Source organism: Xyrauchen texanus, chromosome 18 (assembly GCF_025860055.1).
Source record: "Xyrauchen texanus isolate HMW12.3.18 chromosome 18, RBS_HiC_50CHRs, whole genome shotgun sequence".
Classification (NCBI taxonomy): domain Eukaryota; kingdom Metazoa; phylum Chordata; class Actinopteri; order Cypriniformes; family Catostomidae; genus Xyrauchen; species Xyrauchen texanus.
The window spans coordinates 34,579,911-34,606,480 of NC_068293.1; the positions used below are offsets into that span (position 1 = coordinate 34,579,911).

General features: G+C 37.2%; 1 protein-coding gene across 2 annotated transcripts; it reads left to right on the forward strand.

Annotated features, from left to right (window-relative positions):
- The first annotated feature begins 24 nt into the window (after positions 1–24).
- Positions 25–26,568, forward strand: LOC127658538 (oxysterol-binding protein-related protein 11-like). 2 transcript variants are annotated; one of them, XM_052147879.1, is made up of 14 exons: positions 285–315; positions 1,073–1,099; positions 1,372–1,440; positions 1,782–1,957; positions 2,211–2,290; positions 3,258–3,446; positions 5,330–5,528; positions 14,137–14,279; positions 16,483–16,623; positions 17,805–18,258; positions 21,197–21,383; positions 24,494–24,676; positions 24,947–25,100; positions 26,428–26,568. In XM_052147879.1, exons 3-14 carry the CDS (start codon positions 1,379–1,381, stop codon positions 26,509–26,511), a joined length of 2,052 nt encoding a protein of 683 aa, XP_052003839.1. In that variant the 5' UTR covers positions 285–315; positions 1,073–1,099; positions 1,372–1,378; the 3' UTR covers positions 26,512–26,568. The 2 variants fall into 2 exon arrangements, with proteins under 2 accessions (XP_052003838.1, XP_052003839.1); XM_052147878.1 differs by lacking the exon at positions 1,073–1,099 and having other exon boundaries at positions 25–315.
- The last annotated feature ends 2 nt before the right edge of the window (positions 26,569–26,570 follow it).

Below are 26,570 nucleotides of genomic sequence, written 5' to 3' on the forward strand. Positions count from 1 at the left end.
CTGTACTGTTGTCACGTGATGCTTGTTCTTATGACATCACGCTCTGTCATGGCTGCGCGAGACATATATGTCTCAGTAGGTCTGTAAATCAGAGCAGAAAACTGTTGCGATGATTAAAACAGCTGCCATAACAGATAGTTTTGACTAATGTTTCGCTATATGATATCAGTTGGTTGGTGTTTTTTGCGTCAAGTGTAGTGTTAGCTGTGTTGTAGCTCACAGGAAGGACCTCATCATGCAGACTGAAGCCATGGTGGAGCATCATAGCGGCTCACAGAGTTCCTGCAAGACGGGCTCCAAATCTTGGCAGTACAGGTACTGTACACATTACATACTGTCATTGTGATATCTACGTTCTTCATAATGCTTCAGCTCTGTGAACAATTTTATTATAATGCTTACATTGCGAGCACTGTATTGAAACCACTCACACTCCTTTTTAAATTCTTGTTAAGTCAGCCCTCTTATTTCACAGACTAATTTCAGACTAAGTTTTGTGATAATTTTAGTCTTAAAGGGTTCACTCAAAAATGAAAATTGTCTTATCATTTACCCACCCTCATGCCATCCCAGATGACTTACTTCTGCACAACACAAATGAAGAGTTTTAGAAAAATATCTCCGCTCTTGCAAGTAAGTGGTGGCCAGAATTTTGAAGCTCCAAAAAGCACATCAAGGCTGCATAAAAGTAATACATATGACTCCAGTGGTAAAATCCATGTCTTCTGAAGCAGTGTGTGGGTGTGAGAAACAGAACAAGATTTAAGTCTTATTTATTTTTTTTTTACTATAAATGTTCCTCCCTGCCCAGTAGGTGGCGAAATGCACAAAGAATGCGAATAAGCAAAAGAAGAACGTGAAAGTGGAAATGTATTGTAAAAAAAAGGACTTAAATATTGATGTGTTTCTCACCCACAACTTCATGGGTTTATTTAACCACTGGAGTCAAATGGATTGCTTTCATGCTCCCTTTATGTGCTTTTTGGAGCTTCAAAGTTCTGGTTACCATTCACTTGGATTGTATGGACCTACAGAACTGATATATTCTTCTAAAATTCTTTGTGTTCTGCAGAATTGGCCCTGCAGGGATGGCCTGAAGGTAAGTAAATTATGAGAGAATTAAAATATTTGGGTGAACTATCTCTTAAGTGTGTTAAATATCTTTTGATTTGATTAATTTTGTATTTTAAGACTTCTATTTTGGCTCTGCTATTTGGATATCACTCTCTCAAGAGCCTGTGAATGGTTTGTTAGAATGTAGTTTAGTATACAACTTTATAATTGTAATTCAGTGATCTAATCATTTGGTCATGGTATGGATAACTGGCACATGGCATAAGTGTAATGGCTTTTTTTTTTTATGAACTAAAGCGATCTGATGGAAAAGGTGGATGGTTATTTGATGAAGTACACCAATCTTGTGACTGGATGGCAGTATCGGTAAGTACTACTTTTATCCATCTCTTATAAGCAGGCCCTCATGGCATCTGTAGACTTTTACCACGCTGATTTTGGGGTAAAATCCAAAGAATGGATTTAAACATGGGAAAAAAATGAGCTTAATGCACCGTACTCTTATAGGTTGCTTAAAACATAATCAAATAACCACAAAGTTTTAATAATCAAACATGAATATATAGGACTTTCAATGATTGGAGTTTGAGATTGAAGGCACAGTTTTGTTTATGGGTCTGCTTGTAAGTGCTTTTTATGTATGTGCAGAGAAGAAAGGGGGGAGAACTTTCTCAACTTTGTCCCAAATTGTTATTTCCTCATTCTAGATATTTTGTCCTCAACAATGAAGCAGGGCTGCTGGAATACTTTGTGAATGAGCAGTCCAGAAATCAGAAGCCCCGTGGCTCGCTGCCATTAGCTGGTGCGGTGATATCACCGAGTGATGAAGACTCTCACACCTTCACCGTCAATGCCATCAGCGGAGAGCAGTACAAACTCAGAGGTTGTCACATGACTCAATCTCTTTGACTCTTTTCTCTTTCACGGCTTTTTTAAATTTCAGATGGTTTCACTTCCTCTTTATATTGTCTTTGGGTGGATGGCATTGTTAGTATAACTAAAATGGCCTTTGTAAAAATATCATATTGACATATGTTTTGCAGGTCAAATTTAAAATAAAGTGATTAAAATAATTTAGTGTATTTAAAGCTTATGAGCTGAAAGTGTATTGAATGTGCCTGTTTGTGTAATTTCAGCCACGGATGCAAAGGAGCGACAGCATTGGGTCAGCCGCCTGCAGATCTGTGCACAGCACCATACAGAGGCAATGGGCAAGGTTAGACTTACAGCAAGATGTTTGCCATACTGTTAGTTCAACTGTAATGCTCATGACTTCTGAAGTAACAGGGGCCCATAGGCTGTTCAGGACAATCTGTTCATCCATAAAGGAATAGTTCACTCAAATTGAAATTTCCCTCAGCCTTTACTCACCCTCATGCCATCCCAGATGTGGATGACTTTCTTTATTCTGCTGAACACAAACTAATATTTTTAGAAGAATATCTCAGCTCTGTAGGTCCACACTATGCAAGTGAATGGTGACCAAATCTTTGAAGCACTAAAAAGCACATAAAGGCAGCATAAATGTAATCATTACAACTCCATGTCTTCTGAAGCGATTCATTCGATTTAGGGTGAGAACAGACCAAAATATATCTCCATCACTGTAAATCTTGACATCAACAGTCTCCTTGGTGATAATGATTTTAAGCTTGATTACAATGCCTAGTACCATCTAGCACTCGGTGTATGCATCAAGCGATAGGAAGTGTAATCAAGCTTGAAATCATAGCCTCTGAAGACTTTGATTAAACCACTGGAGTCTTATGGATTACTTTTATGCTGCCTTTATATGCTTTTTGGAGCTTCAGAGTTTTGGTCACCATTCACTTGCATTGTATGGACCAACAGACCCGAGATATTCTTCTAAAAAATCTTCATTTGTGTTCTGCTGATGAAAGAAAATCATACACATTAAGGGTGAGTAAATGATGAGAGAATATAAATTTTTGGGTAAATTTTCCTTTAATGCTTCAAGGAATAGTTCACACAAAAATAAATAATTTGTATTGATGTACTCACCCTTGTGTCATTCCTTACCTTTATGATTTAATTTCTTCATTGGAACACAATTAGTGATATTTTGAGCTGCTGTTTTTCATACAATGAAAGTATGTACTGAAAGTAAGTTATGACAGAATTTTCATTTTCAGACAAACTAACGCTTATGCATACCTCCACAGACAAACCCACCTCTCCAGACTCGCAGTCTCTCTATTGCATCTCAGGGCAGTGGCAGTTCTCCAGGATCTCAGCATAGGATGAATCAGAACACGAATGCTCTGTTGGGCCTATCCCAGTTGCAGAGGGGCTCCTCTCTCTACTCCAGTAGGAAATCCCTGCTGCCTGATCACCTGCTGGAGGCCAGAGAGGTGAGACAGGGAAAATAACAGATTCTTTCAGAGGCCTCAGTAGCACATTTGCTCTGTAACTTTATGAATTTGTAAATACATGAACTGTTTGTATGTTACATCATAATACAGAGAATGAGGGTGAGTAATGTCTGGGATATATATATCGAAAGAAATTACATTTTGTTTATAGAAAAAAGAAATAATATATATATATACACATATACACATACTGTATTGCATTGTGACATTTGTTTTCTTGAGATATTTGTTTCATGAAATATGTACATTTTGGCATTCAGTTATCTTTACCATAATTAAAAAAAATCTAATTCTCATTGCTATAATGGGAAGAAAACTAAAATGTAATGCTAAAGTGAATAAATATGTACACTTCATATACATACAGTTGAAGTCAGAAGTTTACACACACTTCGGTTGAACTCTTTTAAACACATTTTTTAACCACTCCACAAACACCATGTGACCTTGCAGCCATTATACCACTCAGGAAGGATACGCATTCTGTCTCCTAAAGATGAACATAGATTGGTGCGAAAAGTGCAAATCAATCCCAGAACAACAACAAAGGACCTTGTGAAGAAGTTGGAGGAAACAGGTATACAAGTATCTATATCCACAGTAAAACAAGTCTTATATTGACATAACCTGAAAGGCTGCTCTGCAAGGAAGAATTCACAGTTCCAAAACCACCATAAAAAAGCCAGATTACAGTTTGCAAGTGCACATGGGGATAAAGATCTTATTTTTTGGAGAAATGTCCTCTGGTCTGATGAAACAAAAAGTTAACTGTTTGGCCATTATGACCATCGTTATGTTTAGAGGAAAAGAGTGAGGCTTGCAAGCCGAAGAACACATTCCTAACTGTGAAGCATGGGGGTGGCAGCATCTTTGCTGCAGGAGGGACTGGTGCACTTCACAAAATAGATGGCATCATGAGGAAGGACAATTATGTGGATATATTGAAGCAAAATCACAATACATCAGTGATGAAGTTAAAGCTTGGTTGCAATTGGGTCTTCCAAATGGACAATGACATTTGCCTCCAAAGTTGTGGAAAAATGGCTTAAGGACAACAAAGTCAAGGTATTGGAGTGGCCATCACAAAGCCCAGACCTCAATCAGACAGAAAACGTAAACTTCTAGCTCACTGGGAATGTGATGATAGAAATAAAAGCTGAAATATATAATTCTCTCTACTATTATTCAGACATTTCACATTCTTATAATAAAGTAGTGATCCTAATTGACCTAAGACAGGGAACGTTTTCTATGATTAAATGTATTTGGCTAAGGTGCATGCAAACTTCTGACTTCAACTGTACATGCATCCAAATTGAAACAATATATTATTTTTTGTTGTTGTAATACAGACACTGAATACTTGGAAAATCAGAGAATTTGAAAATTCTGATTTCTTGGCCTGGAAAAGTCATAGGAAGTAATACAATTTAAAAAAAGTCATGGTCATTTATATGGTGAACAAACACTTCTAGTTGCTTGGCTCTAAAATATTTAATTGGTGAGAAATTACTCCGTCCCAGTGCTTTTTCTGTAATGTTTTTTCACTTAGCTCAGATTATTGAAAAAGTAATGGAAAGTCATGAAATTCATTGGTCCAAATGTATAGGAACACTGATTACAGTAATGAGAATCTAATTAATGGGAACGATAAAAAACAAAAACATGGCGATGCATTAATGTAATGAGAATTTGCAAAATAAAGCCATATTTTTCCTAAATATGCTCTATTTTCTTTAAGCAAAATATTATTTATTTACTTTGGTGTGAAAGGTGATCTGATAAAAAAAAAAAATGTTTTCATGAGATTCACCCAAAAAGTTATTCAACCAATGAAAACTGCTGTTTCTGTCTTGCTCCAGATGATGATCCAGGCGCAGGGCCATCACAGAGAACTGATCCAGAGCATTGAGGGTCTGCCATCCTCTCAGAGACCTTCTCCACTGGACCAAGACCTGTTGCTGCTGAAAGCCACCTCCCTGGCCACCATGACCTGCCTCAGCGACTGCCTGCATATCCTGCAGCTCCAGCAGGTGGCTCGACAGAAAGTTCCTTTTGGTGGTGAGTCTTTACTTCTCTGGGATCTTACAATCTGCTGATTGTAACTGGAGATAAGTTACATATTCAACTGTAGCATTTCCTTCCCAGAAATCCACATATAATATAGCTCAGCTCTGCATACCGGCATAGTACAGTCAGGGTGGCCCAGGTTGTTGAACATTGAATATGTTAACATGGGCCACCACGACAATTACCATTTTTGCATCTTAGTTTTCTTAAGTATTCTGATTCTTTTTTTGTGAATTTTAAAGCATGTCTACATAGTTGTTTGTAGAGTAAAGAATAGTTATGTAAGTGTGGCAAAGCACTTCTTTTCTCATTTTACATGCAAAGAGTGCATTTACATTGTGTCTTAAGGGCACAGCAGCAAAAAACCTGCATTGTTTAATTCTAAAGCCCAAGGTATACTTCGTCTAGACATGAATGCTAAGCATCTGCATACAGGACGTGTAAGGTATATTTCGTCATAATTTTCATCACCCAATTTTTAAGGTTATAGCTGCAGGCTGAGTTCCAAAAAGGGGCTTGAGTTCCAAACCACCAGCAAAGATATAAGGCCCTTTCCCACCTACAGTCCTGGTACTTTTCCCTTAGAAACTTTCTAGATAAGAACTCTTACGAGGAATGGAACACCTGAGGAGAATTTCCCCCTGTTGCATTCACATTCCCAAAGTAGCCACTGTAGTGACGTCACCTAGTATCGACCATTTTTATTCAGACATTATTTGCACATGCATTTCAATACCAACAACAAAATCAACAATATCTCCGGAGGATGCTGGTATCGGTGCTTCACTTTTGTTTGTTTAGGGGTGTTTTATATGAGTTTTGGCTGCATTGGAAAAAGTAGGCAGCTGCCTTATCAGTTAATGGTTTAAACAACAGTGTTTTTGGATGAATGAAACTCTCTGAACAGTTTAAAAGGCACCTTATTTCGTCCTACCTTCATCCATCTTTATACAGCCTCCGAAGGCAGCATTTTCCAGTTTTCAGACACCGCTTGTGTATTCAGGTTACAGTTTAAACCGGGATGTGAGGTGCTGCAGCCGGAGAGATGAGACTTTAACCACGGAGCTCACAGTGGACATGCATTATAAACCTGTTTATCAACACGATCTTTTACGATGAAGGCTTTTATGACTCAACATAAATTACTGTACTGAAATGCTCTTCCTTTGATTTAAGACATTTTTATTACCCACTCTCGATAAACATCTGATTATTTATATCCATCATCCCAGGAAAAAGTTGATGTAGTAATCCAGAAATCACTTTATTTTCTATGTAGTCACACAGTACAGACATGAAATCTCAGATCATGTCACCCCATTAAGTCACACACATGTTTAACGGGTGATTCTTTTTGGATACTTTGTTTGTTTTATGTTATTTCTGTAAAAGGAATTGTAAAATTAGCGCAATCCTCAGAGTAGCAGACTAGCAGCTAATTTGTTTACTAACGGTGGCTGTGGAGCTCCTCTCCTTTCTCAATGCAGGTTTTTGACCAATCACAGGCTGCTGCACCTCCAACAGTACCACAGTCTCTATAACCCCAAAAATATCTACCCCAGAGTAGGAGCTAAAAATGTCCCCTAAAACGGCTTTGAGGAACTATAGGATGAAATAGGACAAAAAGCACTAGTCCCAGGGAAAGTACCTAAAACGGGCTTTAGTAACGCCAGTGGGAAAGGCCCTATAGAGAGCCCCTAACCTAATCCTTTCCCTTACCCTAATGGTGTGTTGAAGTGACGCCCCTTTTTGGAGTTGGTGCGACCCGCTTATGGAGTAGCCCCGCCCTCTTTCGAAGTGTCTGCCCCGTTTGACGATCTCCTGGCTGCAGCAATACCAACAATTTTTCTAACCACGCATACTCTTAACGTGCAGGGTGTGCATGTGCCTGAAACTTTCCCGAAAAAGTGCCGGGAGATGAAGGTGGAAACAACAACAATGGATATGTACATCAGGTCAGGAGATACCTGCATTTGTAAAACTTGAGTCTAAAGGACTATAAATACAGCTCTATTTGTCTGACCTCCTGTTGCGAATGCATCGACTGCCTGTGTATGCATGCTCGGTCAAATTGAGTATATTTGAAAGGCTGAGTGTTCAACTGCAAGCATGCGCTAAGCATCTGCATCAAAACCGAATTATACATCAGGCTTAAGGGTCATGGAGAGGGTCGGAAATGGGAAAACTAAATTATGTTTTTGGTGCAAGAAACCTTGACTCATTATAACTGGACCTCAGGGTGAAAAGATACAATATTACCACTTTTAAATAGTTTATAAGTGTTTATGCATGGAAGATAATCTAAAGTCAGCAGGACGTTTAAAGTGCTAGAAGTCTGGCAGATTTCTGTCAAACTCTTTAATCCTTAGACTTCGCTGTATAGTTTGACTCATGCTACTGTAGTCATTAAATGTTAAGTGAAAGCATTCCTCTTCCCGTAAAAAGCAGTAAGTGGTTTATTTATAAGCACTACTTTATCACAGAAAATTATTGACTGGTGCTGCTCCTGTGTGCTTTTGCTTTATGCAAGTCTCTGGGATCTGTTACTGCTTTTCTCTTTTTGAAAAGCTTGTCAATCAAATTTGGTAGAATTTGTTGTATTGTTTGCTAATATTATTTTTTCAAATACATAATTTCATACATTGTCATATATCTTTCTCTCTGAGGAGTACTTATAATGTGCCAAAAACAGTCATATTTAAATGTTTATTACCATTTTCCACCCTCAATTTAAATTCAAATAATAAAAATAAAACAAATCTGCACCTTTTAACATTTTTATGTAAATGCCCTCTTCGCTTATGAAATGAGAAATGTTGAGTTCTGAAAGTTATAGTATAGCTGTATTGTATAGTATATTCTGAAAGCTAAGGCAGCTGACTTGGTGCCTTGCTGCCTAATCAGTTAATGGTTTAACCAACAGCATTTTTGTATAAATTGACCTTTTAAGGAAACCGTTTGAAAGGCACCTTTTTTTCATATATGGAAAAATGGTGGGGTAGTGGTATATGGAGTGGTGGTGGGGTAGTGGTCTAAGCACATAACTGGTAATCTGGTAATCAGAAGGACGTTGGTTCAAGCCCCACAGTCACCACCATTGTGTCCTTGAGCAAGGCACTTAACTCCAGGTTGCTCCAGGGGGATTGTCCCTGTAATAAGTGCACTGTAAGTCGCTTTGGATAAAAGCGTCTGCCAAATGCATAAATGTAAATGTAAATGTAAATGTCATATATCTGTAGCCTTCGATGCCAACATTTCGGTCGCTGCCAATGTTTTTTTTTTTTTTAGTACAAACTCAATTCCGAAAAAGTTGGGACAGTGATTTGTAAATTATATTCACCCTTTGCTATATTGAAAGCATTGCAACTAAACATTATTATATGATGTTTTACCCTGTGAATTTCATTGTTTTGTTTTTTAAATGTACAGTAATTTCAAATCAGATGATTGCAACACACTCCTAAAAAGTTGGGACAGTCTGGAATTTTTCCCCATTCATCCATTATGTAGGTGTTTAGCTGCACAATCGTACGGGGTCTTCGTTGCCGTATGGTGTGCTTCATAGTGTGCCACACATTCTCAATTTGAGACAGGTCAGGACTGCAGGCAGGACAATCTTGCACCCACACTCTGTGCTTACCCAGCCATGCACTTGAAATTGAGGCAGTGTGTGGTTTGAAGTTGCTTTGCATAGGAAAATCTTAAATTGCATCTGTGGCTAGTGGTGTTGACTAACAAAGGTTTACTGAAGTAATCCCAAGCCCAGGTTCATGATATCCATTACAGATGAATGCCGTTTTTAAGACAGTGACGTCTGAGGGATCAGAGATCATGCACATTTAGAAGGGGTTTTCGTCTTGCCCTTTACGCAACGAGATTTGACCAGATTCCTTTAATCTATTGACAATAGAACTATATTGTGCACTGTAGAGGGTGAAAATGCCCAAAATCCTTTCAATTTGTCTTTGGGAACATTGTTCTCAAAGTGCTGGATTATTTGCTTAAGCATCTATTGGCAAATTGACAAGTCTCGAACGATCCTTGCTCTTGAAGGACTATGCGGTTTTTGGAGGCTCCTTGTACTTTATACAGTACTATGACACAATTGCCACACCTGTTTAACATCTGTTTCAAATTGCCTTGTTATTTCAACTCGTCTAATTGTTTTTAGTCTTAAATAGCCCCTGTCTGAACTTTTTTGGAGGGGGTTGCAATCATCTGATTTGAAATTACTGTACATTTTCAAATAAACTGAAATTCACAAGGTACAATATCATATAGTCATATACTGTCCCAACTTTTTTGGAATTAGGGTTGTAGTTATGATGCACTCTTTCATGACAAGATTGAGGAAATTTTCATCAATATTTTTTTCCCCGTTCTGTAACCCATTTTAAGTTAGTTTGTAATGATTTATCTTAAAACAGAGTAATTATGGTCTGCCTTTGTTGAATACCCTCATGGTGTAGAGTTTGTGTTACACTCCTTTCATCAATTGGCAGCCGAAACTAAATCTGAAGATTGATAATGGGGTCATTCCATCTAAATTGTCCAATACAGGTTGCTTGACCATTTGTAATTTTCATGTGTGTGTGTGTGTATATATATATATATATATATATATATATATATATATATCTATATCATTTGTATATTTATATTTTACATCTTTGTGTGATGGCACATGACAAATTTTGGTTATACAGCTGTTTACGGAAACCTCAATATCTCTGCTCTGGATGGTCCTAGCTTCTTGAAACAAAAACTGATCTCTAGAGCACATTACGAGGTGCACACACACACACACACACACACACACACACACACACACACACACACACACACACACACACACACACACACACACATATATATCTCACATGTACATAAGTATTCACAGCCTTTGCTCAATCCTTTGTTGAAGCACCTTTGGCACCATTTACAGCCTCTCCATAAATGGAAGAAGTTTGGAACCACCAGGACTCTTCCTATAGAAAGGTGTGTGCCTTTCCAAATCCTGTCCAATCAACTGAATTTACAACAGGTGGACTGTAATCAAGTTGTAGAAACATCTCAAGGATGATCAGAGGAAACAGGATGTAACCTGAGCTCAATTTTGAGTGTCATGGCAAAGGTTGTGAATACTTATGTACATGTGATTTTATTTAAAAAAAAAATCAATTTTTAATAAATTTGCAAAGATTTCAAACAAACTTCTTTCACGTTGTTATTATGGGGTATTGTTTGTAGAATTTTGAGGAAAATAATGAATTTAATCAATTTTGGAATAAGGCTGTAACATAACAAAATGTGGAAAAAGTGAAGCGCTGTGAATACTTTCCGGACGCACTTTATATATATATATATATATATATGTGTATGTATGTATGTGTCAGGTGTCAGATTTCTGAGAACATTGTTCATGGGAACCCACACTTTGTCCTCAGTAGACATTTGAATGATGTTGTTGGTCCAGCTGGGTGTAAGAATTTTTAAAAAAACATCCGTTTTTTACAGTGATGTCCTCAGCCAATGGTGTGTCTTTAACACATTGAGTTTCTCAGCCAGAGAATTCATCCCTAGGTAGAACAGCAGTGATCAAATCTGCTCTGTCAGTCATAATCCAGTGCTTAAAGGTGATGTTATTAGGAAGTGTGTCATCTCTGTCTGGCTCTTCGAGCATCTGCAGTAAGGCCTCTATACCTAGATAGACACTGGTCACACTTTTTGAGCATGCAGTCATAACTGTTTATGTCACAGACTAGAAATTCCAGCAGGTCCTTGTAGTCCACTTTTAGCTTTGCTGACTCAACCATCAGCTTGATGTTCTGATGTTGTGTGCACAGACAGTGTGAGTTCCAGATGCTCCTGCCAGCAAACACCATTTTGGTGATTTTTAAACTCCACATGCAGTTCATTAATGTTACTGAAAACGAAATGTTTTTTTTTTTTTGTGAAAGTTTTGAAGAATATCACGCTTCACTGTTGCCAATATAAAAATTAGCATAATCTATTGTATGTCAATCACTAACATATTTACTGTTTATGTAATACTATTTATTTGTTATGCTTTTATTACATCGGTTTATTTCTAAAAATTCATGAATAAAGTAGGCTTTTTCTCAGATTTTTACTTGCCCTACTAGCAAAATTTCTGCAGAAGAATGCTAAAATAGAGGACTTATTTCTGTGAAATTTCAGGTTCCTATCTGGTATGCACCAGATCTATTCAACCCGAAATTGTGGGGAATTTTAAAAAAAATTGCACTTTCTTGAGACTCTTGCACAAGTCTCAAACCCGAAATGTTCTGCATGCACACTAGACTTACCTAGGTACATAGAGGTAATCACTCCAAAAAAATTTGGAAAATTAAAATTGGTCAAGCAAACAAATTTACAATTATTGGACCACTTGAGATGGACTGACCCAATGTGGACTCTTTTAGAGTACAAGATATACTCACCCTCTCCAAACCTGCAATCAGACAGTTATTGAATACCTTAAATCAGAGATTTTCAGACTATTTGATGCCAAATGACCCCGAATATGATGATTCCCTTTGTGAGGGATCCCCTTCCTAAAACATTACAGCAGCTACTGGTATATATTTTCATGAATTAAGACCAATTTAGAATGTATGACTAGAATAGCAAGTGTGATATTATAAAGACAGCATGTTGTTTACAAAATTAAATAATTGGCTTTCATGTTGTCACTTAAAGGAATAGTTCACCCAAAAATTGAAATTCTCTCATTGTACTCCCCCTCATGCCATCCCAAATGTGTTTGACATTCTTCTGCTGAACACAAATTATGATTTTTAGAAGAATATTTCAGCTCTATAGGTACTCACAATGCAAGTGAATGGGTGCCAAAATGTTGACGCTCGAAAAATCACAAAGTCATCTTAAAAATAATCCATATCACTCCAGTGTTTTAATCCATATATGCAAAAGTGATATGATAGATGGGGGGTGAGAAACAGATAAATATTTAAGTCCTTTTTTGCAAGAAATTCTTCTCCCTGCCCAGTTGGTGGCACTATGCTTGAAGAATGTGAATCAACAAAAACGCAAGAAGAAGAATGTGAAAGTTAAAGTGGAGATTGACTGAGCAGGGAGGAGAATTAATAGTAAAAAATAAAGGACTTAAATATCGACCGGTTTCTCACCCACACCTATCATATCTCTTCTGAAGACATTGATTTAACCACTGGAGTCTTATGGATTACTTTTATGTTGATTTATGTGATTTCTGGAGCTTCAAGTTTTTGGTACACATTCATTTGCATTGTACGGACCTACAGTACTGAAATATTCTTCTAAAAATCTTTGTGTTCTGCAGAAGAAAGAAAGTAATACACCTCTGGGAAGGCATGAGGGGGAGTAAATGATGAGGGATGAGAGATTTTTGGGTGAACTATTCCTTGTGTCAAAATAAATTATTTCAATATTATATAGAACGTTTTAACTTGTATTATATTAACTAGAATAGTGTTACTTGTATAAACCTGAAGAGGAATGTTTTCAATTAAATTGAAATGTATTGGTGGTCCTTAGAATCCCGAAAACAACAGTAATGTTACATTTTGTTGATGTTTTCCTTTTTTATAGAAATTTTCACACTTTATTTTTCTCTGAAGATTTGTGCCGGCCCCCTAGCATCCCCTTGTGGCCCCTTAAATCATATTCACTGCAGCTCACTGAACCTTATGTGTAATCCACGTTTATACAATGAGTTCAAAATACACACCACAACAAGCTTTTTGGCTCTCATTTCACTCCGGCATGCACCAAAAAAACCAATAGCGGAACAGAGAAAAGGCAGCTCATTTTCCAATTCATTTTAAAGCAAAAACTGCAAGTGTTTGTGGTTGCAAATCCAATAATCTCAGGTCATGTTTGTGCCTGTAGAATTTATGACCTGGGGCCCTGCTCAGGGAGTGGAATATTGCTTTATTATTAATGAGGAACTTTATCCCCCACTGATAGACTACTGCAGGTAACCAGAGCTTTGCTGAGGTCACCCAAGCGCGGCGGTTGACAGACTTCCAAAATTGTGTTGCCATACCGCTGACATTTTCTGAAGGAACTTGTTTCCTGTGTGATTTGCAAACTTCTAATCTTCTAGCTCAAAAAGCACTGGACAAAACTGCTCTTGCGTAATCTAAACTTTTAGTTTAGTGCTTGACTTTAAGTCCTTCCTAGTCATGAAGCATATATACTGCAATACATTTTGCCTAGAAAAGAAACATGTAAACCTCTTACAGTTATGAAGGATTGCCTTCTTTTTCATTGATTCTGAAGAAGAGACACCAAGTCACCTTGTGACCTTTTTTGAACTTTCTAATTACCAAAACAAAGCAGAAACCACCACATTAATCTTCCTGCCATGAAGCAAATGAGTAGACAATGGGCAGGGCTGCATGCAGACGGTGAGACCCTGTGCTCAGGTTTCCACTGAGAACTGTGTGTCAGTTGTCAGAGCGCTGGACACCTGCAATTCCTGTGGTTTTAGAGGCTGTTTTTGGCTTGGGGGCATTGAGGTGGTGGGCCAGCAATATAAGCACCTCTGAGCCAGATTTTGTGTGCCCTGTAGGCCCCGCCATGGATTGGCTGGAGCCAAAACTTCCTGACATCCTGAAGAATGGAGGGATGCTGCCCAGCATCACCAAAGATGATGGTAAAACAGAGGGAACAGTTCTAGAACCACTAGAAATGGACTCTTGTGATATTACTGGGGTAAGATAACTATTATTTCAACTTTTTATTTTTTAATAAACATCCTCGTTCTTGCAAAGTGTTTAAAGTTTTCACAAATCTTGCCGATTAATGAAGCTCTGTTGAAACTGTGTTGCATTTCAGTTGCAATTTTATTACATTCTTTTTCCTGCCATTTCAATTCCAATTAAACATCCTGTGGGGCATTGCCAATTCATTTCAAATTCTCATGAATTGAAAGGGAGGCAATTTTTTAATTCAGAATTCTTTGCCTACCCTGGTCAAAAGGTTTGTTTTTGGATCAGAGTGACCATATAACTTGTTAGGAAGAATTTGGGTGGATGAGATGTAGTTAAACTTAAAAGTTGCAAGCAAAAGTTCATAGTTGGCTTTTATTTGTTTTTTTTCTACTTATTGAATTTTAGCTGTTGATATGGAGAAAGATTGCAAGCTCAATATCCATCCTATAGTTCTGATGTGATTGCAGCCAACAACAATGTTGTATTGTTCAAATTGTTCAAAGGAAGTGTGAAAATTTAAGTATTTTATTCTTTTTAATTTTACTACACATTCTCAATTAATTCTACATTGACTTGAGGGAAGTTTTGGATTGGTCTGCTTAAATATACCGTGACCCCACAAAGTATTTGGACAAATAAGTATGTATGAATGTCATTGCATTAGATACCAGGACATCAAACCAAGCGGCAGCTGCAAACAAATGATGCTAGACCTTCACTTTTCTAGGCCATTTATGCAATGACTTTTAACCAGCTGGTGCAAAGGTCATAATTTTTAGTTGATGTCAGTTCTCACAGGTCTAGTCCTAGTAGAATAACCACAGGTGTGGTTTTTCATAATCATTAAAAAAAATCATGAGCATACACGAGATGAGGACTCTAGTCCCATCAGTAACCTTATAAAAGCTGTTTTATTCTACATGGAGATGGTCCCCTCACTTGTGCCGCCATGTTACGATCATTGACTAGCCAAATATTACTAGCTTAATCTCAGTAACCGCCCTGTTATTGGACACTTTCACTCATTTCAAGCAGCATTGCTGTTTTCAGCACTTGCCAAATTGTAAATCTTTCTAGGATAAATGTAATCTATATTTTAATTTCAGAAACCATCATTACAGACAGAGAAATATTTCAAAATCCTACAATTTGTAATGCATTTTTTTTTTTTTGTCTCTGGTACTCTTGCTCATACTGACAGGTTAGGGATTTCAACAAAATTTCTAACCCTTAGTATTTGGCCTGTAACTCATCCTGTACAGAGTTTGCTATGGACATGAATCATACAGTACCTTAGATTATGGAGATTATTAAGAAAAGTTGTTTGAAGCGATCAGGCTTAAGTTTTTCTCCTAGAGCAGGGGTTCCCAAACCTTTTGTCAGCTGAACCCCTATGACTTAAAGGATTTTCCTGAAGCGCCCCCTGATTTATATTCTCCCTTTTTTTTATTATTAATTACATTTTTGTCTTTGCACTTGCTTTTTTGTTATTCTTGTTAGATTTGAACATTTATTACATTTATTGTTATTGTTTAGAATATTTGTACATTATACATTTGCATTGTACACTGGATATTTTGACGTGATATAGCCAATTTTACTTTTTTTAATTATTAAAAAGGATTTTCATAGAAGTAACAAAGCCAGGGCTGTAGCAGCCATTATAACCTGGGCTAGTAGGACATGTCCCCCTTACCTCTAGAAATGTTTTTAGGAAATCAAACATTATTGGAAATAATACATTATATTTTAAGAGTTACAGCAGCCGTGGAAATAAAAAATAGGAAATAGTAATCGTAGTCGGCCGCCTAAACCACACTTCTAAGATGCATCAGAAGCCTCTGCCACCGGTCGGTTTTGCAGTGAATTGAACCAGCACACAAGATGTAAATAGTACAGCCCAATGAGGGTACAGCCATCACATATTGCTTTTCAGGACTACTGGGCAAACAATGTCAGGTTAATAACTCTAAGGTTACTTTTAAATTGTGATTTCGTTACTCATAATGAAAGTCATAACTTTGATCATTTAAAAAAAATATGAACGGATCCCCAGATGTTTGTGAACCCCCTTTTGTGAAACCCTGTCCTAGAGGATGAACAAACAGGTCATTCAGATAATGTAAAAATCTAGTTTTACCTTTTGATGTTTTAGTATTTTATTGTTTGAGTAAGATAATCCTAGTGGTTGGTGTGTGTCTTAGGAGCAGGAGGAGATTGATACCACACAGGAGGTGGAGGAGGACTCTTCAGCTGAAGAGAAGGATATGGGTGCTGTAGAAGAGGAGCGAAGTGTCATTCTGCACCTCCTCTCTCAGCTGAAACTAGGCATGGACCTCACCAGGGTATATCAGCTCCATCTCATTAATGGCTCTCATTTCAGCTGTGTCTTTCTCAAACCTCAGATAAGGCTTTCCAACTTACAGTTAGAATTTAGAGGAAAAGTTTACCGTAAAATGAAAGTTCTGTCATTATGTACTATCCATCATGTCATTCGAAACCTATATGCTGTGATGTTTTTTTTTTTTTTTTTTTTCTGTTGAACACAAAAGTAGAGATTTATGAAATATCAGCATAAAATTTCTTAAATTTAAGTTATTATTCACTGATAATTCCCACCTCTGCCAACGTTTGTCTAGCCCACAGCCACATTCAGAATTAAAAAATGGCTAATTTCTTTACTAAATATGCCAGAATCAATGCTGTTTTGGCATTGATGATACATATTGGTCATTTTTTGAACTTCGACATAGGCATCAGTGCCTAGCTAAGTGACTTAAATTTTAGAAGACATGGAATAAAGCTACTGAAATAGTGTTTTAATTAGTTTTTTTAAGGAAATTTACAGATGTCATCACTAGAGACTGTTCTTGTGTGGAAAAGAGCCATTTAAAGGCTCTTAAAGGGATAGATCACCCAAAAATTTAAATTCTCTCATCATTAACTCCTGACGATTCTGGTGGTTAAATCCATTGTCTTCTGAAACTATATGATAGGTATGGTTGAGAAACAGATCAATATTTAAGTCCTTTTTCCTTCATCTCACTTTTTCCTTCGCCCCCTATTGGGCAGGGATGGTATTTATGACAAAAAGGGACTTAAATATTGATATTTTTTAACCACTGGTGTCATATGGATTTATTTTATGCTCCCTTTATGTGGATTTTTGAGCTTCAAATTTTTGGCACCCATTCATTTGCATTGTGAGGACCTTCAGAGCTGAAATATTCTTCTAAAAATCATAATTTGTGTTCTGCTGAAGAAAAAAACTTATAAACATCCGCCAGGTGGGTGAGTAAATGATGAGAGAATTTTCATTTATGGATAAGAACTATCCCTTTAAAACCATTTCTACTAAAGTTTTGCCAAAAAAATTAAATAAGAGCATACTGGTTTGGATCAACATGAGTGTGAGTAAATAATTACAGAATTTTCAGTTGTGGTTAAATGATCCCTTGAATTGTATTATGCAATCTTACACCACTTTCTAAACCTTGATAAAATGGTGTTCCACAATGGCGTATAGGTGGTTCTCCCTACTTTCATACTGGAGAAGCGTTCCCTGCTGGAAATGTATGCAGACTTCATGTCTCATCCGGACCTTTTCATGGCCATCACTGACGGCACCAGCCCGATGGACCGCATGGTTCGATTTGTGGAATATTACCTTACATCTTTCCACGAAGGTCGCAAAGGTGCCATTGCCAAGAAGCCCTACAACCCCATTATTGGAGAAACCTTCCACTGCTCTTGGAGAGTACCCAAAGCGACAACACCTCAGACAGGGGTCCCGAAAGAGGGGACATCATTTACATCAGACTGCTACAATGTCCGCTTTGTGGCTGAGCAAGTTTCTCATCATCCACCTGTGTCTGGTTTCTATGCTGAATGTCCAGAGAGACAGATGTGTGTGAACACGCATGTGTGGACCAAGAGCAAGTTCATGGGCATGTCTATTGGCGTCTCTATGATTGGAGAAGGTGAGTTGGGTGTTTCAAATGGTTTGTGAACGCTTCAAACGTGCACAATCTAGAAGGAAGTGGACATTATACTTCAGTTTTGCTTTTATGCTTCATAGATCAATGATTCTAAATTGGCTTTGCTTCAGGAGCAAGATTTTACATTGGACATCAAGTGGCGATCCAACCCGGTACCAACATTTTTGATCGTACAAAAATACAATCAAACAATACATTTTTAGAAATGACCATAAACTGCCCAACAATATTCAAAATGACATAGACTGAATTGGAAAATTGACCTTTTTTGAAAATGCATAGATGACAGCAGAAGTGTCTGAGAAGTCTTGAGAGGCCATTTAGACTGATTATGGTCTTGCATTTAAAAAAGCTAGATGCAGTGCAATTAATGGAATAGAATGCAGGTGTCTGGAGACGTTTTTCTAAAAGTTAAGCGTCATAAAACCACGGAGCTCCTGTGAGCGCATATTAACATAGATAAAGATGGCCTCTAACACATTGAAAAAATACTGGGCCAAATATTGTATTTCGTATTTGCCATAGTACCAAGATGAATTTACGGCATAATATCATAGTTTGATTGGACACATGACTTTTGACTAGAGGTGGACCGATATATGGTGTTATCAGTTAATTGGTACCGATTTTTGGAACTACCAATATTTAATAAATGTTTTCATCTGTGGCCTGCACTTGAGGGTTCTATAGTTAGAACGGCTTGGTTCTTCAGTATAACACCAGCCTCTAGAGGTGAAATAAAAACAATCATTTGGGATTTGCTGAAACTAAATCTTTTATCATTGACCATATTCATCCTTATTTTTGTCCTCATTTCAATGCATTATTTTTTCATATTTTGAAAAATTAATAATAAAACGTGTTCCTCATTAAACCTCATTCTGTGATACATATATACAGTATTTTGTGTGTATATATACAGTTGAAGTCAGAAGTTACCATACATTTTAAACTCAGTTTTTCACAATTCCTGACATTTAATCATGAAAACATTCCCTGTCTTAGGTCAGTTAGGATCACGACTTTATTTTAAGAATGTGAGAATAATAGTAGAGAGAATGATTTCAATATTTCAGCTTTTATTTATTTCATCACATTCCCAGTGGGTCAGAAGTTTACTTTGTTAGTATTTGGTAGCATTGCCTTCAGATTGTTTAACTCAAACGTTTTGGGTAGCCTTCCACAAGCTTCTCATTATAAGTTGCTGTAATTTCTCCATTCCTCCAGACAGAACTGGTGTAACTGAGTCAGGTTTGTAGGCCTCCTTGCTCACACATGCTTTTCAGTTCTGCCCACAAATTTTCTGTCTGATTGAGGGCAGGGCTTTGTGATGGCCACTCCAATACCTTGACTTTGTTGTCCTCAAGCCATTTTACCACAACTTTGGAGGTATGCTTGGGTTATTGTCCATTTGGAAGACCCATTTGCGATCGAGCTTTAAATTCCTAGCTGATTTCTTGAGATGTTGCTTCAATATATCCTTCCTTATGATGCCATCTATTTTGTGAAGTGCACCAGTCCCACCTGCAGCAAAGCACCACCCACAACATGATGCTGCCACCCCCATGCATGATGGTTGGGATGATGTTCTTCGGCTTGCAAGCCTCACCCATTTTCCTCTAAATGTAACGATGGTCATTATGGCCAAACAGTTAAATTGTTGTTTCATTAGACCGGAGGACATTTCTCCAAAAAGCAAGATCTTGTCACCATGTGCACTTTTTTATGGTGGTTTTGGAGCTGTGGTTTCTTCCTTGCTGAGCAGCCTTTCAGGTTATGTCAATATAGGAGACATTTGTACTGTGGATATAGATACTTGTCTACCTGTTTCCTCCAACATCTTCACAAGGTCATTCGCTGTTGTTCTGGGATTGATTTGCACTTTTCGCACCAAACTACGTTCTTCTCTAGGAGAAAGAATGCGTCTCCTTCCTGAGCGGTATGATTGCTGCATGCTCCCTTGGTGTTTATACTTGAGTACTATTGTTTGTACAGATGATATTGGTACCTTCAGGCATTTTGTAATAGCTCTTAAGGATGAACCAGACTTGTGGAGGTCCACAATTTTTTTTCTGAGGTCTTGGCTGATTTATTTTGATTTTCCTATGATGTCAATCAGAGGCACTGAGTATGAATGTAGGCCTTAAAATACATCCACAGGTACACCTCAAATTCAGTAGACCTTCTATCAGAAGCTAATTGTCTAAAGGCTTGCCATCATTTTCTGGAATTTCCCAAGCTGCTTAAGGCACAGATAACTTGGTGTATGTAATATTCTGACCCACTGGAATTGTGATATAGTCAATTAAAAGTGAAACAATCTGTCTGTAAACAATTGTTGGAAAAATTACCCGTGTCATGCACAAAGTAGATGTTCTAAATGACTTGCCAAAACTATAGTTTGCAAATATTAAAAATAATTGATTTTAATGACTTCAACATAAGTGTATGTAAACTTCTGGCTTCAAATATGTGTATGTATAATATATCTATACACACACACACACACACACACATCTAAATGTTTCAGGCTTGTTGAGTCATGCACCTCATTTATTTCTGGTTATTATTGGGATTTTGGTTGAACAATAAACTGCATCTTGGATTTTATTTCAGACTCTTGTAGCATTTGTCTGTACCAGTCACAGTTATGAAAGACTACCAAATTTTTTTTTTATCATTCTATAAATCAATTTTAATAACTTTTTAAACATTTATAAGCTTTGTTTGATTTATGTTGTTATCATAACTATGCATGGGTAATATTGTAAGTTGTATTTATTATTAATTTTATTATTTGCATTTAGTTTTAGTTTTTTTTCTTCTGCTTTCCACAGCCATTAGAACAGTCTCATCACAACACATCAGTTGTGAATCACTGTTACAGATTATTAGATGTTTAAACATTCTGTGCTTGCAGGTAATCTACACTTATTGGAGCATGATGAAGAATACACCTTCAGTTTGCCCTCTGCCTACGCTCGATCAATCCTCACTGTGCCCTGGGTGGAATTGGGAGGAAAGGTCAATGTCAACTGCGCAAAGACTGGCTTCTCTGCAGTCATCACCTTTCAGACAAAGCCATTTTATGGGGGCAAGCTGCACAGGTCAGGATCAAGCTGAATCACATTACTGTACATGACTGTGAGGCTGTGTAGTGTTTTCAATATCAATTTGTACATCAGCCTGGCAGTCCTGAAGAACAATTATTTAGTTTTTAATGTTCAGCTTGCATTGACCCCCAAAAAGTATTTGGACACACTTTAAAATGTATAAATGGCATTGCATTAGATAAAAAAAACTATCAAACCAAGTGACATCTGCAAACAAATTAGCTAGACATTTTTTTAGAGCCATTTTTGCAATTACGTTTATCTGATTGGTCCAGAGGAAATATGGCATATGACAAGTCACACAGATGCCTTTGCTGAATAACTACAGGTGTTGTTCATCACGTTAACTCTGGATATGTCCAACAAAGTTTGACAACCAGAAAGTGCCTGAATACTTCTTTTAAGTAATAACAATATATCTATTGATGCGTATGGAATCCACAAATTGAAAACGCAATTGCAAATACAATTTGCAATTCCTTTTGAATAATGTCCGGAAAATCATTCCATAGGATGCGTTTTGAAACCTAACACTTGTTAAAACTTACTTTATGAAATATTTTTCTTGAAAAGTATGTTTGTTATCACTTCTCATTTAGTTTGATATTTTGTTATATAATGAACATGTTCATGATTTCAAGCACTATTACACTTCCTATTGCTTGATGCATGCGCAGAGCACTAGATAGGAAGTTTAATCAAGTGTGAAGTCGTGAGCGCCAAGGAGACTGATAATGTCAAGAATTATAGTGAAAAGTGAGTTATATTTTGATCTGTTTTTAACTAAAACCGATTGCCTTGCTTCAGAAGATATGGATTAAAGCACTGGAGTCGTGGGTTACTTTTATTCTGCCTTTATGTGCTTTTTGGAGCTTCAAAATTTTGGTCACCATTGACTTACACTCACCTAAAGGATTATTAGGAACACCATACTAATACTGTGTTTGACCCCCTTTCGCCTTCAGAACTGCCTTAATTCTATGTGGCATTGATTCAACAAGGTGCTGAAAGCATTCTTTAGAAATGTTGGCCCATATTGATAGGATAGCATCTTGCAGTTGATGGAGATTTGTGGGATGCACATCCCGTTCCACCACATCCCAAATATGCTCTATTGGGTTGAGATCTGGTGACTGTGGGGGCCATTTTTGTACACTGAACTCATTGTCATGTTCAAGAAACCAATTTGAAATGATTCGAGCTTTGTGACATGGTCCATTATCCTGCTGGAAGTAGCCATCAGAGGATGGGTACATGGTGGCCATAAAGGGATGGACATGGTCAGAAACAATGCTCAGGTAGGCCGTGGCATTTAAACGATGCCCAATTGGCACTAAGGGGCCTAAAGTGTGCCAAGAAAACATCCCCCACACCATTACACCACCACCACCAGCCTGCACAGTGGTAACAAGGTATGATGGATCCATGTTCTCATTCTGTTTACGCCAAATTCTGACTCTACCATCTGAATGTCTCAACAGAAATCGAGACTCATCAGACCAGGCAACATTTTTCCAGTCTTCAACTGTCCAATTTTGGTGAGCTCTTGCAAATTGTAGCCTCTTTTTCCTATTTGTAGTGGAGATGAGTGGTACCCGGTGGGGTCTTCTGCTGTTGTAGCCCATCCGCCTCAAGGTTGTGCGTGTTGTGGCTTCACAAATGCTTTGCTGCATACCTCGGTTGTAACGAGTGGTTATTTCAGGCAAAGTTGCTCTTCTATCAGCTTGAATCAGTCGGCCCATTCTCCTCTGACCTCTAGCATCAACAAGGCATTTTCAGCCCACAGGACTGCCGCGATACTGGATGTTTTTCCCTTTTCACACCATTCTTTGTAAACCCTAGAAATGGTTGTGCGTGAAAATCCCAGTAACTGAGCAGATTGTGAAATACTCAGACCGGCCCGTATGGCACCAACAACCATGCCACGCTCAAAATTGCTTAAATCACCTTTCTTTCCCATTCTGACATTCAGTTTGGAGTTCAGGAGATTGTCTTGACCAGGACCACACCCCTAAATGCATTGAAGCAACTGCCATGTGATTGGTTTATTAGATAATTGCATTAATGAGAAATTGAACAGGTGTTCCTAATCCTTTAGGTGAGTGTATATATTCTATATATATTGATATATTCTTCTAAAAATCTTTGTTTGTGTTCTGCAGAAGAAAAAAAGTAATACATATCTGGGATGGCATGAAGATTTGTTAATGATGATTTATTTTTCAACTATTTCTTTAAATGTCCAAACACTTTTTAGGTCTTATGTGATATTGTTCACATGCAGTTCTTGTGAGCACCTTTGATTTGTGTCTAATGTCTGTTTAGACATTTGAACATCAGAATTAAACATTAAAATACAATTAATAATACTATTAAAACCATACATTAAAATACAATTCATAACAAAAAAACTTGTTGCACTTAAATCTGTTTTGTATACTATTCTGATGATAGTGAAACTTTGTAGTATGGCACTTTTCGTACCACTGTCTCCTTAAGATGATTCGCTTATGTTTTCCTCTTTTGTAAGTCGCTTTGGATAAAAGTGTCTGCCAAATGAGTAAATGTATAACAATCTCTTTGCAGAACGTGCATTACATTGTGATATATTTACAAAACAATCCATTCTGACATCTGCCTAATAAACTGTTAAAGTATGGACCATGTTAAAAATAAATTCCAGCCGAATTGGGATCTTTTGAAAGATTTTTAAGAGTTCAGGTTTTTGCATTTATAATAATAGTTTGTCTTTCTTCCTCTGTATTACCTTACCATGTCTGAGTGGGACAAGTTGCTTAATACCTAAATTGTTGACATGTTTATGTGGGCGATCATGATGTGTTCAAATTTATTCTTCTGTCTGATGACTGAAAGTTGTGCGAGTTCAGTACGAGAACTTTTTACAGCTTAGTTTTAGTTTCATTAAATGGTATTTTTTTGACTTGGGAGAAGTTTTTGAGATCTAAAAGTTACAGTATGCTTTCATTGTAAAATGAACTCTTAATTTAAAAGATCAGTGAAAATGTGATTCCCCATGATATGGGCCCTTTAATCATAAAGCTGACCCAGTGGACTGTAACAGAAGTCTGTGCTGTGTTCCTCAGAGTGATCGCGGAGGTTAAACACAACCCCACCAACACCGTGGTGTGCCGCGTGCAGGGAGAGTGGAATGGGATGCTGGAGTTTATCTACACCAGCGGAGAGACACGTGTCATAGATGTTACCAAACTCCCTGTCACTAGAAAAAGAGTGCGGCCCAATGAGCTGCAAGGAGCCTATGAATCCAGGTAACACCAGCCAATCGGATCAGGGTTATCCTAAAATATCTACATAGTTTATTATTATAATTCAAAAGTTTCTTATGAGTAATATATAGGAATAGTTCAGCTAAAAGTTAAAATAGTCATTTACTCTCTTTTGGTAAACTATTCCTTTAAGCAGAATATTTCAGCATAGCTTTATTAGTACTATTGTTTAATCTTTGGGTTTAAAGGCATTTTCTGTATTCTCATTGACGTGATGCAAAAGGCTTTAAGTTGTGAATCCTCTCTCTGCAGGCGACTGTGGCAGCATGTGACAGAGTCTCTGAAGGAAAGGGATATGGACAAAGCCACAGAACACAAGCGCTTCTTGGAGGAAAAACAAAGGAAAGAGGAAAGGCATCGTGCAGAGACAGAGACGCCATGGAGGACCAAATACTTTGAGCCCAATGTAAGAACAAAACTGCTATTATTCTTATTTTAATTTTGTATTGTACCTAAACACTAATGTTTAGTTATTGAAGATACTTTTGTTTCTTACTGTTACTGTAGTTAACCTCCAGATAAGGATTATTTGTGTTTTTTCAGCGTTCGTTGTTTACGCTTGGTCACTACAAAGATTAACAATATATAGAAAATTCACAATGTATTTGTAATGACTGTACTGGCAATGTCAAATTAAGCAACATTATGAATATTGCTTTTTCAAAAGATGTAAACGCTATGTGAGTTTATATGATTTTATTGTGATTAAATTGCTTACTTACCATTTCTTTGTAAAGTTATAGCCAATTTAACAACTTCGTTGCCATGATGGCATAACGCCATAAACCCTTAAAAGTCCGAAAAAAAGTAATGGGCTAAATAACATTACAGCTCAAATAATACACTAGTTTAAACAGAAAAATTCATGCAAGTGCTTTTATAAAATTATAATTTAAAAATGGCTGCCTTTTAAACCCTTGTAGTAATCGATAATATGCCACTAGTGCTGTTGATTGAGCTTAAAGGGATAGTTCACCCAAAAATTTAAATTCTCTCATCATTTACTCACCCTCATGACATCCCAGTTGTGTATGACTTACTTTCTTCAGCAGAACACAAATGAAGATTTTTAGAAGAATATTTCAGTTCTGTAGGTCTACACTATGCAAGTAAATGGTAAAAGGAAACATAAAAGTAATCCGTACGTCTTCAGGGGTAAAATCCATATCTTCAGAAGAGATATAATTGGTGTGGGTGAGAAACAGAACAATATTTAAGTCCATTTTTACTTTTACCCTAAATCTCTACTTTAACTTTCACTTTTAGATGTGAAAGTGAAACTAAACTGGCACCACATGTGACTTTCAGATGTAAAAATGAAAAGTGGAGATTTATATTTTTAATTTTGATCTCTTTCTCATCCTCACCTGTTTAATAGCTTCTGAAGATATGGATTTAACCACTGGAGTCATATTAATTACTTTTGTTTCCTTTATGTAATTTTTGGAAATTTTATTTTTACCATTTTTACTTTTTGCATTAAACATTTTGAATCTAAATCATTACAATGCCTGTTTGGTTGAAATAATGCATCCTCTGATTAAAAAACAAACACATTTTAAAGCCATTTTATTGCAAATTAATTAATATCAAGAGATAAATCGAACATCATCACAAGGCTGAAAAATACTTTATATAATTATGATATAATTCAAGAAAAATTGCCCAGCCCTGCTTTGCATCATTCTTTGGTATTGTTTTCTTTAAGTTCTCTTTTTTTTCTCTTTCTTCAGGGTGAGGGATGGGTATATTACCAACCACTGTGGAAAACAACAGCTCCTAGCTCTTCCCCAGTTCCCTCTCAGCCCAACCCATGACCTCTGACCCTCTAAAAGCTGAGCACAGGCACTGTACACTCTCCAGCTATAGTAAACCC

Excerpts from the sequence above, each read along its gene's own strand:
- LOC127658538 (XM_052147878.1), top strand. The coding sequence starts at position 236 with ATGCAGACTGAAGCCATGGTGGAGCATCATAGCGGCTCACAGAGTTCC. Across the intron at positions 1,441-1,781 it reads GTGACTGGATGGCAGTATCG|ATATTTTGTCCTCAACAATG; the intron begins GTAAGTACTACT and ends TCCTCATTCTAG. Across the intron at positions 1,958-2,210 it reads AGAGCAGTACAAACTCAGAG|CCACGGATGCAAAGGAGCGA; the intron begins GTTGTCACATGA and ends GTGTAATTTCAG.